The 14,073-nt window shown below is 39.7% G+C and overlaps 1 protein-coding gene across 2 annotated transcripts in view; it reads right to left on the bottom strand.

Moving 5' to 3' along the window:
* Positions 1–14,073, bottom strand: part of ramp1 (receptor activity modifying protein 1) — a 71,189-nt gene that overhangs the window by 16,756 nt on the left and 40,360 nt on the right. Inside the window, exon 2 of one of the 2 annotated variants that reach the window (XM_044366862.1) lies at positions 6,031–6,169. In XM_044366862.1, the coding sequence (XP_044222797.1) occupies positions 6,031–6,169 (139 nt within the window). The remainder of the gene's footprint in view (positions 1–6,030; positions 6,170–14,073) is intronic. The other variant, XM_044366863.1, reaches the window with a different exon arrangement.

The raw sequence follows: 14,073 nt of genomic DNA, 5'->3' as shown, positions 1-14,073 counted from the left end.
CTTGACAGTACATCTTATATTGATTTACTGAGCTGCGCATCCACTAGTAAACATTTGAACATGAATTAGTATGCAAAGGGTGTAGACTGATATTTGTGCTTGTGATTATGAGTCATGCATTTTGCATGTAAACAGTTGTCTGTTATGACAAGCTGCTCAATAGTTTCACCGCTGTTGGAGTAAAACACTTAATGCACTGTTGCTTTTCTCCACCTTAAAAGACCACAGCAGTGACGCTGCATGTTTTACTCCATTTAATATTTCATGTGAGAGCTCACCATTAGTGTTTCACTTTTTTGTACCTTCCAGGCAGCCACTTGTTTCAATTAATTTCCATACAATATTAAAATCTATTGGCAGACTGTTGAAAATTGCATTGTTGAACATCGTGTCTGCAGATGCAAATGCGGTTCCTCATTTTTGTACTGCTTACAAAAATGAATACAGACTTGACGTTTACTGTGAGGGATTATACAACTCAAGCAATTCTCAAGAGTCAGCTATCATACTGCTTTGAAATTAAGGGAAAACCTACTGGCAGCATGGGAGGAAGAAAAAAACATTAATAAACTCTGAAACTCTACAACATGCATTCAAATATTGTCAGCAGTAACGTGATGTAGCAGTCATTATCATGATAAAACACTGTTGTGAGCCTTCAATCGTCTGTCTAGGAAGCCCTGTTTTATTAACAGAAGTAAGAGTGTGAATTGTTAATGAACATATTTGGGATGCTGCAAAATAATGATACTGAACATACTGCAAAATGTTCCATAACAACATATTTTATGTTCTTACAATCATAGCAACTAATGCATTATCAAACTGTTTTTATGGTTACGTTTAGGCTCGCACAGAACTTGGTTTAAGTTAGGGAGAGATCATGGCCTTGGTTAAATATTGAGTCCATGTGTCTCCTTAATAAACATTTAACTGAGACCAAATTTCTTTTGTTGCCTTAACCTGACCACATGCAGGATTCAGGATGCCGATCCACCATCTGCCCCAACCACCTGGCTGCAGTATGACTTGCATACAGTATATAACTGCACCTCATCCACTGCAAAAAAATGTTGCCATTGAACATAATCCAGGTAGCAATAATATTTCTGACCAAAATGTAATTTAAAAACAAAGTATTACATAAAATATTAAACTAGGTTGCTCCAGGACATGGAGACCGGTTGTGAAAGCAGGATATATTTTGTGTGTGTAATAAACCAAAGGATCTAATAATTCATCCACACACTTTAGCGACATCAGTAATGTTTGTGTCAGGAGAGAAGAAGTCACATCATCCAAGGAATTTAGATATCTCAAATGTCTCGCCACTTTGTTGTGAAGGAAGGTAAGACATTTTCTTGGATTTAATGGAACGACATTAATGGGTATATATAGTATAAGAAAGTGAAAATTTAGCAGAGAAAAAAGTCTACCTTTACTTCCAATTGGCCGTTTTCATGGAAAACATGTCAGAAAATAGTAGAATTAATGATGGCTGAATTCTCATTGGCTGCTCCAGTTTATTGGTCCTGGTTTTGCTCATGCTGGCCCATTATCATACTATCACGGCTTACTGGGACACTTTCATAAAACAAAGCCACAGTTAATGTTAATAGTAACACCTGTGCTTTTCCTACATTGACAAGTCAAAATGTCTGTTGTGAAAAATTCACAATTCACACATCAAAATCTTTTTTTTTTTTTGTATTAGGAGATTTGTCTGATTTTAAAGCAACTCACAATAATAGCTGTCACTGCATCGTGTGCTTGCATTTTCAATAGACTGATTAGAAATACAAAAGAGCTGAGATGTCACCGGAGTGATTTTCTACTGACGAGCTTTGCAGCACCTCAATGATTAGCACTGTCACCTGCTAGTTGTATTAATTTCCTGGTCGTGTCATTGTGGGTGCTCCTGTCTAGAAACTTCAAAGGATTTCTAATTTCCCATCGCTTCTCAATGCTGCAGTTAAGTGCACTCATCACTGAGTTTGCTGATGACACAACCTTCCTGGGCCTCATCACAGACAACGCTGAGACGGCCTACAGAGAGGAGGTGAAGACACTAACCAGCTGGTGCAAGGACAACAAAGTCTGTTAACATCAGTAAAACTAAAGAGATGATGTGTTTTGATCTCCTGATCACTACACATGGACACCATGGTTAAGAAAGCTCGCCAGCAGCACTATTTCCTGAGGAGACTGAGGATGTTTGGAGAATGAACAGCAGCATCCTCATGAACTTCTACACGTGCATCATCGAGAGCTTGTTGACTGGCTGCATCACGGTCTGGTACGGGAACTGCACTGCCCACAGCCGCAAATCACTGCAGAGAGTGGTGGAGGTGGCGGCACAGCACATCACTGGAAACAGACTCCCGGCCATTCAAGGTATCTTCCACCAGCCACCCAGCACGCAGACTGTCCTCCTTGTTGGCCGCACGTACTGCCAGATGTAAGGACGGTTTTTACCACCAGGCCATCAGGCTTCTCAACTAATTTATCCAAATATTCCACATCACTTATTTGTTTACCTGCTTGTCTGCACTATTTATTACTCACTGCACTGTTTACTCATGACTGCTGCTATTGATCCAGGACTGCTACATACCCAATACCACAATACTGTTGTATATACTTGTCACTTTTACTTATAAATACTCATTTTCATATTATATATATATATATATGTGTGTGTGCATATAGTGTTATATTTTATTTATATCTCATCCCATCTTTTTACATTTTTTATCTTATATTCTATATTTTATGACTATTGCTCTTATTGCTGAGCTAACCTGTGTTAACCTGCATATGACTAATACAAACTTTCTGATTCTTTCTGATTCTGAAATAGGAGTGAGACAGCCCTGTATTGAGTGGTGGGTAATGGTGAGGTGACCCGACTGGGGTATGTCCCTGCTCCTTTCTCATTGCATGCTGGGATTTAATGTAGACACTGCTGCATATTGACAGGAGAGCAAATAGTGCCAGAGGACATAGTGCAATGACAATAACTGCTTGAGGGGCTGGAAGAGTTCAGATGTATTCCACGTCTATATTTTCTACTGGAATATCTTTACATGATTTACAGTAAAAAAAACAACAAAAAAACAGACTACCGCCAGCTTCGGAGGCTGTGTAAACAAACAGTTGTAGTAGGATTTCACTACTTTTTCTCAGTCATTACTCAAAATGTCAACTTCTTAACTATATCCGTACATGTTCGAGTCAAAATCAGATTAGAAATATGCGAGTGGAACGCAAACAACCCATGGAGCAACCTTAGCAACAACCTCGGTGACAAAGAGTCAGCTCGATGGGGAAGTAGAGGAAACTCTGAAGACAAAACGTTCAGAGCAGGTTGAAGCCTGAAGCTTTTGACTTTCAGGCAGCATTTTTAGATACATTCAACTCATGTTTTGGAACTTTGACTATGTTTAACAAAGACATCCGACATCATAACAGTATATTAATGACAGAAAATCACAAAAAGCATAATGTGTCCCCTTTAAGGGTGTCACTAAATTGAAAGGGGACAGAGATAAACCTGCAATATGTAAGCAACAGCATCTGTGAGATACTATATAATGTTACAACAGCTGTAACGCACACAGCAGAGGTAGAAATGGCACATGATGAAGCAAACCAGAAACAATTTAAGCCTGCAGCAGAAGGGGGTTTAGGGGAATTGAGGGAAGTAGGACAGTATGTGATGTAGCCGTGAGGTAGAAAAGGAAAGACGAGACACATGATGGTACTTTTTCAGTGAAGATGACATGTAATTCAGATCTGTTCTAAGACAGAAAGAAGGCAGTCATGCACTCAGTTTCTTTCTGCATGTGATAGCTTGTAAAGTATAATGGAAGTAGGTATATTCTGGGATCTGAGAAAAATACACACATGCAGTTAATGTACTGCAGTGACGATAGACAGTTAAACAGAATAGACACATACGAAGAATGCATATTTTTAGGAATCAGAAGTACATGAAAAATGTAAGAGGGCATTAAAAATAATAAGAAACATGACCATAGGAACATAATTTAACAATCTACTTATGATTCCTGCTGTTTTGTATTCAGCAAAATGAGAGAGGTTTAAATTTGACGGAGACGGGAAGAAGTACAGTTGAGCTACTACACAGTACAATGTGAGGTGTTTTATGAGGTGGGATTATTGTATAATCCCAAAATGATGTGATAGTGACAGCTGAGGAGGCCGCCATTCCTTTAACAGCTAAAACTGAGAGGAAAGATGGCAGCGTCGATGTGTACTGTCCTGAAACACACACACACACACACCAAATGTCACTTGAACTGTATTTGAAATCCCCAGTGGCATCTTGGCAAGGATGTAGCTTTTCCTTGAAGGGAGAGCAACTGTCCTGATACTTGACCTTTTTTTACTCAGCTGCACCATTTTTGACATTTCAATCCTTCATCCACTACTCCTCTTTTCTATTTTCTTAGTTTCTTGCTGCTTTCTCTGTTTTCGGTGAGTGGGTTTGAGACAAGAATTTAGAGAAACTGACTGCCGCTCAGGGATTGGCCAACTAAGAACCACACTTGTTAGATATTGTGTTACAGCAGATACAATTTCTGTCTGACTACTACAGACCAGAGTTTGGGGTACAGGGAACACATTGCTGAAGTAACTTTGACTTCTTTTCCACAACTCAGACCACAGTATCTTTTAAATTAAATTCATTTGTCATTAATCATTTACAGTAAGAAGAAATGCTTTGTACCAGCTAGCTGCTTTAACTTTTTATCTGCAGTCCCTCTGGGAGATAGACACAAACACTATAGGCGAAAAAACAATATATACAGGACACCATACACACATGAATCCCATATTCAAGTTCCAATGTCTCATAAAGATGTCTAAGAATATAAAGATACACACGTTTGTGATGTCAAATTATGACTGGTTATCTAAAATCCATTTTATAACGATAGATTTTTCAGTTTTCAGATTATCAGGAAGACTATTCTGGTGTTTAACAGCCTTGAATGAAAAGGCAGACATCCTCTTGAGACTGACCTTTTAGCTCTGCTCATTTCCTCGGAGCAGAGTTGAACAAATCTCTTGGATGGCGGAGCAGCATCATCTGAATGAAGAATTAAGATGTCAAAGCTAAACATGCTATATACTGTGACCACAATAGCAATGCCCTGATTTACTGTCAGTCTTTTAAGGTTTAATCAGTTTTAAGTGTCTTGATTGCCTGAGACTGCTGAGATCTGACTAAAAAGAAGTCTGCCAGATATGATTTTATCCAGATAAACAGACCATTTGTATTCAGACTGTTCATAAGTAACAGTTGGTACTTCTCATGAGAGCAGAGACATTGCTCGCTGCTCATGAGACTCGAACAACAAGGTCAATGGTCAAACCTGTTTGAGATTTGCTTAATTGGGTTCCTTCTCCATGTTTGCTGATAGTGGTGGGAAGAGTTAAGATCTCCTCAGTGAAGCAGCATGATATCATAACCTGACATGTCTGAATGGTTTTTTTTAATTGTTTTTATACAAAACAGTTTGATGCACAATTTTAAACTCGCAGTCCACTGGGAGGTGGTATTTATGTAATTATTTAATTGTACTAAATGATGCCAGTAACTGATTCTCAAATCGTAGGGGCAATTTTGAAAATGTGCAGCGCCAGATGTCTTTTACATTAAGTGCAAACATAATATTTGTGTATAAATAAAAGATCTCTGTTTATGCCAGAGGCATACAGCTTTTGTTCTCTGCATAAACTGTCTGCGTATCCCTCTCAACCCCCTCCATTTCTTCCACACACTTTTCTTCTCAGTTCTCACCCCGTATCTAATCAGCTGTTGGAAAGTGACCAAGACTTGAACAATTGTAATGGCTGAAAAATGATTTTTTAAAATAACAGTGTTTCTTAGTGTGGACTTAACTTGTTTTTTTGTTGACTTACACTGGATGCCTTTGTGTTTGGACCACTCGCTGTGTGTGTATGTGAGTGCGTGTGTGTGTGTGTGTTTATCCTACTCACTCCACAGTGTCCTCCCAGCTACACCAGCGTCTCTGGTCCAACTCTTGCATGTCCAGCCTGAATTTGGCCAGGCAGAACTCCTCAATGGCGTATTCATAGTGGGGTGAGCACCCCAGCGCCGACACACACTGAGAGACTGCTGAGAGAAGAGGGAGGACAGAGACATTAGGATGAGGGGGCAAGATGGAGAAGAGGGGAAACAAAGAGGGGTGACAGGGAGGGGGTTGTGAAATTAGATCACAGCAAAACTCAGAGCAGGTCCTATACATTTTTTTGTCTGATCATTTAAAAATGTTATCCAGTAGATCCAGTAGTTCTACAGTATATATATATATGTGTGTCTGTGTGTGTGTGTGTGTGTATAGACCATAGTGCAATGAAAGCACAGGAAAGCACTGAAGATGTGAAGTTGTGATGCCTGTAAACGCTGTTGTCTCTTTTTGGGTCACTGCAAAGTAAGTTTCCTATCTGCTGGATGTGATACTGAAACACCATCTGCTATCACAGTGTGACGTATATCGTTGCCCCCCCAAAAGCACACTCACAGGAGAAACATGATGTACTGAACAAATTCAGAATGAATATTTATTTGGATATTTTTTTTTGTATTTGTCAGTGAGAGCGGGGAGAGTTCTTTAGATGGTGAAAAGGATGCTCTATGACTATGTGCGCTGACAAAGACACAGGGCCAAACTATGAAAGCTAAGAAAGTATAAGATAGAATTAGACTTTGATGTTCCCTCTTGCAGAAACCATGCTTTGATTCTAGCAATTAATCTCTGACAGTATCAGACTACATCTAATGGAAGTCCCTTATTTCAGATAATGACATATAAGCCCCTCAAAGGAATAGTTACACATTTTGGGAAATACACTCATTTGATTTCTTGCTGAAAGTCAGATGAGGACATTGATATCACTCTCTTACACAAGTTAGGGTAGAATTTTCTCTGGAATTTCAATTGAGAAATCATACAAAGATGAAATAACCAGATGGGAATGTCAGACTTTGGCTAATCCGGTGAAGTAAATTGGAAGAAAATGAAAGTAAAATTAAAGAAAATCCATTATCACCAGTGTCAATGCATGGACACTACAGTACCTCGGAGCCCAGGAGGGGCCACGAAGAAAAAAAAAAACTAATTTGTGCTCTCGAATTAATAATTTGTGCTCTCAATTTAATTAGTTTCCCTTTTCCCCTTGTGTAGAGGGCACACATTCAGTCAGCCGAAAGTTTGAAGAAAGCAACCCTGTTATCTTTAATACAACCTTGTGTAACATCAGTTACTCCTCTTTTCTCACTGGAAGACCATGTTCTTGGCACTTATTGTGCATCCAACTATATTCATGAAGTGCTGCAGAACCCTGAAGCTGAGCTTTTATGAACTGGATGGAATCTGCAAGAGTGGACAAGTATTTATGGCAAAAAAAACTCTGTTATCCTGTAGAATAATATCTTATAGAACAAAAATGTATTCTATAGGATATTATAAAGGATCTCAGAGATAACAAAGTGTTGTGCTTGAAGTATATCCGCATATCAGTCTCCTCCTCCTTACTGTCTCTGCTCACCTTTACCTTTTTTCTTGTTCCTCACCCTCATTCCCATGACTTTCCTCTCTCTTGCTTTTGCTTTGTAAGCTGCTGTGTCTTATCTCAGCCACTGCGTATACATCATGTCTGTGTATCCCTCTTATGGCAGCTTCCTTCTTGATCTCCTTCTCTCTCTGTTTCTCTCTCTCCCCCTGAGAGTTTTGTGAAGAGGTGGACTGACCAGTGTTTCTCTTCTGATTGTTTCCTGCTCATTCTGAATCATTAATGTTAATAGTATCATGTGAGAGATATGGCGACTATGTGTGTTTATGTGTGCGTGTTATGGTGAAGAGGGGAGGGGGGATAAAAACAGATGTATGGGAGATTCAAGACGATGGAAAAAAACATGTGAAAATAAAAACATATAAACAAATAGCTTGTTTACATTCCTGCAAAAGTCTGGCTCATGTTGTGAGCTGAGAGCGGATGAAAAGATTTATCTACACATCTACACGGTTCGGATCAAAGACTGCGATCAAAGATCAAGATCAAGTGAGCATGTTTGTGAAAGACAGACACGGACATAAAGGAAGAGCAAAAGAGGAGAGAGAGACACAGTTTTTGTACAGATCAGATTTTTGTCATGTCGGCGATCTCTGTCAGTTTTCAGAATTAACAAAGCATTCGTCATCATCAAACATGATCTGGCACCCGTGTCAGCAGGATGACGCATGTTTTCAGTGACTTTTAAAACTGTTACAGCAATGATTCAAATGATCTGTGTTTTCATCCCTGTTTTAAAATTCCCTTCATGAATGTTGCTCAGAGTCATGAGGGGAATTTTACATACAGTAATACATACATAGTTTTTAAAAGAAACTAGTAACTTTCATGTTATTTGTTAAATGAGTACAGTTGCACATTACAATGTGAACTCCAACACTGCTGACCAATCATTTCTTACAGTACAACCACACTGGAAATGCAATTGAGAAAACCATAAAATGCAATTTTAATGTACTTGAATAAAACTTGTTTTACATTAGAAATGCTTAAATTATGATTTATTTAAGCTATATGATGTTTGAAGGTGAATAATGATAATTTCCATTTCAAATCATGTAATGAAAAATAATAATGTTAAGTGTCATCAGCTTCTTATGAAAACAGGTCAAATAGTAAAACAAAAACAAAAACTAATCCCCGGTGGCTGCAGGGCCTTCAGGCTCTGTATATTCTCATAACGAACCCATTCCAAGTGAGTGGGCTAATTGAACCGTGCTAATGATGGCTTGGTTGCATGCATGTTGAGTTATCAGAGACCTTGAAGGATACGAGAAATTGCATAATGATGAGAGTCAGTGCGCTAAGATCGAGGTATCAATGCTGCACCAGAACAAAGGAATAGTGGAGGATACTTATCTGTAATACTGAATCACATGTTTTAAACACAGATTACTTGATGGGAAATTACCTGAATTCAACAACATTTTAGAATCAATCAGAAAGGTAACGTCTGTCACAATTCCTGCCTCAGTCCTGTTTTGTTTTCTTTGCCCTTTCTGCCTCTGTCCCTGCCTTCAGCCTGGTTCCCACATTCACCTGCTCACCTGTTGCGTCTCCCCAATTATCATCAACTGCTGCTCATTATCTCATCCAGTCCAGTAGCTTATACTAGTGCCAGTTCATCAGTGTTACTTTCTTGTATACCTGTTTCCCTGTTCTTGATTTTTCCTACCTGATTTCCTGCCACTTGTGGTTTTAACCTGCTTGCCTGCTTTGCCCTCCAGACTTGTTTGCCTGTTGCCTTCCTGTCACTGACCTGTAAGCCTGTCTTCTTGGATTTTGATCATTAAAGCCTGTTTTTATTCCACATGTCTGCCATGGTGTCTGAAACTGGGTCGTCCTTCTGCTACCTCGTAGCCACCCCTGTGAGAATGTCAAATATCACTGGGAAAATGTTGTTTATAATAAAGCACCTGATTGATTTTGAGTTTAACATATTGGAAAATTGACATTAAACATGTTTATAGATCTACAATGGTGCAGGAAATTAAAAAAAAAAGCATTGCCTTTTTTAAAGTCAGCATCTTCTTACTAAAAGTGTAGTCACATCCAAATTTAATTCTATTTTTCCTGTTATCTTATCAGTTTTTAAATAAATGTATTGCTGCCAGTACAGGCTGTGGGAGGGCAGCAGCATCATAGCCAAAAGCTTTCCGTTAGGTTGTCTTCAAACAAAAACAAAGTGGTTCTGCAAGTGTAGCAACAGACGATATCTGTTGTGTGGAAACTGCACATTTATCTATCAGTAGTCGAATGGAAAATCACATTTGTGTTACAAAGGAAAACATCTGTCTACCATATCTTTCCTCCTGCAACTTGACCAAAAGTAACAATGAAATATCCCAAACAGTCTTTGGCTAAATGATTTTTTTCCTTCAACGCAAGTCATCTTGTCCATTTTCACGGCAGACATTTTGACTTGTCAAAGCAGGGAAAGTGCAGGTGTAATTAATAACACTAACAATGGCGCCATTCCATTAAATGTCCCAGTAAGCGATGTTAGTGAGTGAGCAAACACCATACCAGAGCCCTGGAATTGGCTCACCAAAATGGATGCAGCCATCATTGATTTTATCAATTCCACCTGTGATTTTCCTGCTTGGGTCGATTGCTTGAGCATGTCTCTCTCCTTCTCAAATAAATGTAATATAACGGACTCCTTCACACTCTAATTGAGGCTGCACATTAGGAATCTGGAGGAAAGGTCATGATTGACTTCCCATTTCCTCCTGCGACCATGCATCGATTGGAACTAAATATAAAACAAAACGGTCACACCGTACATTACATCGTAGTACACAGTCAGGGTCCTGAAGTCTGGCCCGTGGGTCTGGCACTGCCACCTCCTCCTTCAGACTACATACCCACATTTGCAACAATGTTAGGAACTGATATTGGACTTATTCATTGACTTATTTTACTTCATTAGTATTGGACTCATTCTCATTGCTGTATTCAGTATTTCTACTAACTGCTGAACCTCTCTTTTTTAAAGATGAGATGTCTCTTTGGGGGGAGTTTGTCCTTGCTGGGTTGGGAGCAGATGCTATGGGTTTGGTCAGTAAAGCCACACTGACACTGTATGTGATACTAGACTAAATAAACTTGACTTAACCCGACTTGACTCAAACATAAAAGCTGCCTCTATAAATACAAACACGCTTTTAGTCAACTTGTCTGGCTGAATAAAGTATACTTGCAAGAGCACATACTTGAAGTCAATGGCACACTTATTCTTGTAAGTAGATGACCTTTGACCTGGCACATGCTGCCTCCTTGCTCCTCTCTGTGGGGCATTTCCCAGAATGCTCCGCTCCCTGTGTACAAGACCACCCAGCAGTTAGCCTCAGGGGGCTCTGTATATGTGTGTTGTGTGAGATGGAATTGGGCGATTTATTTATAATGTTTTAGTCTTTCATCATCATCATCTAAGATGCGTAAGAAACCAAACTAAGAAAGAAATTAAACAAAGAGCATCACGGTGAGAAGAGAAGCTGCAGAGACTACATTAGCATGTCATTAATGAGAGAATTTCTCTTATATTTGTCTGTGCTGACAGGAAAAATGTTGGAACAAAGATAGATGAAAGAGACAGTTACCATGTGTTTATTTAGTGTCTATGTGTTCATGTGTGAGTGTAACACCAGCGTCAGAGCTACAGTACACATCTGTGACTCCTGACAATTCTGACCCACTCTAGATTCCTTTACCACACTGCCCTCTTGATGGTCTCAGAGTCCTCCAAGCCCAAATTTCTATACTCAAAATTTAGACAGACATGTCTGCACACACACACACTCCTGTCTTAAAGTCTAGTTTGACAGCTATTGATCTGCCGTGTTCCTTCATACTGCAAGCTATTACTTATCATATCTGGTGCTTCTCCTTGCAGCAGTGTTTGATGGATGAGGATGATCAGGGTTATGCATGACTTAAATCATAATGAGATACTCTGGAATAATCACAGACAAGCATAATATGTTAAAAACTCAATGATTATACAAGGAATAAGTATGAAATGAAAGCCAGTATGTTAAGATGGAACACCAATTATAGATTCGGGTACTATATGAAAAGTGAGTTCTGAGAGAGGAACGCCGCGGGGCATGGAGCAGATGACGAAATTCAAGTCAGTTGACATAAAAGTGCGAAATAGATGAGATGGGAAATGGATGACTTCACAGCGTGTTTTGACTTTGAGGAATTGGACTCAACCTTTTTTTTTGCGTTGACTGACTCTCAATCACTAAATGCAAATGGCGTCATGTGGAAGTTGTGAAAGTTCTTTTAACCTTCAAGTATTGCAGACTGTTACAAACTTGGCTTAGATTTGCAATAAAATAGGGAGTCCACACACAAAGTGGTTTAAATACCAAAATAATAAGTTTATTCAACTAATAAGAAAAAATAGGATAATGTGTGGGGATATGGAAGTAGTCAGTGGTGTAAAGCATGTCTGAATGAGTCAAGGTATGTATGTATGCATATAAAGGGGCAGCAGTATGGAGACCATGGGAGTTGCAAGACTTTTATACCCTTTAGCCACTCCCACCTCTCAGGTGCAGCCAGTTACTTAGACGACCCTACCCAGCTTCTGCCAGAGGGAAACCGAGCAGAGCAGCACAGGAAGTCAGGAGGGTGGGCTGAACCAGGGGCTAGGTGCTGTTCCTCTAAAGGAGCTCAGAGCTTTTCTCTTTAGTTCCTCCACATATAGATTAGCCACAATGGGAGACACTGGTTAACCCATGGTGCAGCAGTGCTTCTGTCTGTACAAACCCTTGTTTTATGTGAAACAGGTGGTATTCAGGTCTGAAAGGTCACACAAGGTTCGGGATGAGATTGGTTCTATTGAATTGTCATAAAAGGGTGTAAAGGGTGTTGAACTGTATTTAGCCCTTCTGGATACACCATGGCCTGGATGACTGAGACTCTTCACAGACATCTTATCTGTTTTGTGCCATTCTGTCAAGTCCGAAGTTCTTTTTCTCATGAATTTCTAACAAGTTCCTCTTTACCATCCCACAGTAATCCTCACAGCAGGGGCTGGAAAAGTAAGCAAGCTCCCATGAGAAAAATGCAAATTTTATTGCACTGCCTATTGATGCCTTAATGAGGCAGATTGGGGGCGTTTTGAAAGTTTCAGTCGTGGCCTCTGCAGCAGACAGCTTGGTCCTCTGTGACAGCAACACAGGAAGTAAGCAGCTTGACACTAAAGAGTTACAAAGAAATTGAAATTGAAATTTTCTTTCCCTCTTGCCCAGTCCCAGTTTATTTCTTCCCATCATATCCCCATCCTGTGATCTTTGACAGACCTGTCACTTTCACTCCAAATCCCATTTCAATGCTGAATAATTATTTCCCCTGCTGACTATTACAGAGCTTCTAACCAGAGAAACTGAGCTGATCTAATAAGACAGCCACACTTTCAATGTGTTAAATACAGGAATTATACTGAGGTGTCCACATTAGACTCCACCAACCTCTGTAATAAGCCTATATGTAACCACAGCATATACAGTATAATAACTGTCAGATTATAAATGCCTATGGCATCTAATGCTTTGCATTCCAAAGGTGCAGTTTTTGCGTTCCAATCTGATTCCTAACAACACAGTCCAACACACCACCCATCCCACAAGTGTGTTATTATATTCCTCTTCCTAATGCTAATGTCACTGGTCTCTGTTGAAAGTTAAAGAGGTTGATTGTTATTTTTATAACATGTCATCACATGAACTAGGCATGATGAACTCTTATGTGCTCTTTGTGATCTAGTTTTTCTCTAGCCTCCTTGTACCTATAAACCTTGCATTTTGGATTATTTCCTGTGGTTACATTGGTGAGTTTTCCTCCCTAACAAACCACCATGCTGGAGGAATTCCAATTGATCACAACTTGGATCCTATTTTTGTTGTTTAGGATAAAATTTTACTCACCAATAAGCTGCTGGGATATTGGAATGTTGTCATGTCACTAAAAAGAGGTCTGATGGGACAAGAAACACGAGCAGTTGGATAATCTGAAGTGGCCACAACCACGGTTTGAGGCTGAAGCCGATGCAGAAGTACCTTAAAGTGCACTGCTAACGTCAATTAGCAGCTAGATAGCTAATTAGCTGCTGCAGCACATTAAACAGCGTGTAAATATACATGCAGATGTCACTTTGGACCTGTTAGATGCTGGTTTGGTTGTTGCTCTTCAAAATCCCTGTTAGGGATACACTGTCTGTCCTTGACATTTTGTGGGGGGGCAGTCTGTACGGATCACAGATCAACTACATTCCGTTACACCACTACCGCTCGGAGGTCCCTGTAGGCTAGTGTTTGCTTTGGTCTGAGGTAGCGGGGCGTGTTTCCAGAACATTAAAGGCAACCTACTCCTTCTTTGGAAGATCCTGGCTACAAATGGAAAAGATGTTGCCGACCATAAGCTGCAACTCTGGGC

This window comes from Thunnus albacares, chromosome 11 (assembly GCF_914725855.1).
Source record: "Thunnus albacares chromosome 11, fThuAlb1.1, whole genome shotgun sequence".
Classification (NCBI taxonomy): domain Eukaryota; kingdom Metazoa; phylum Chordata; class Actinopteri; order Scombriformes; family Scombridae; genus Thunnus; species Thunnus albacares.
Note: the sequence above shows the minus strand (reverse complement) of the source record. Positions and strands in the feature narration are given on the sequence as shown.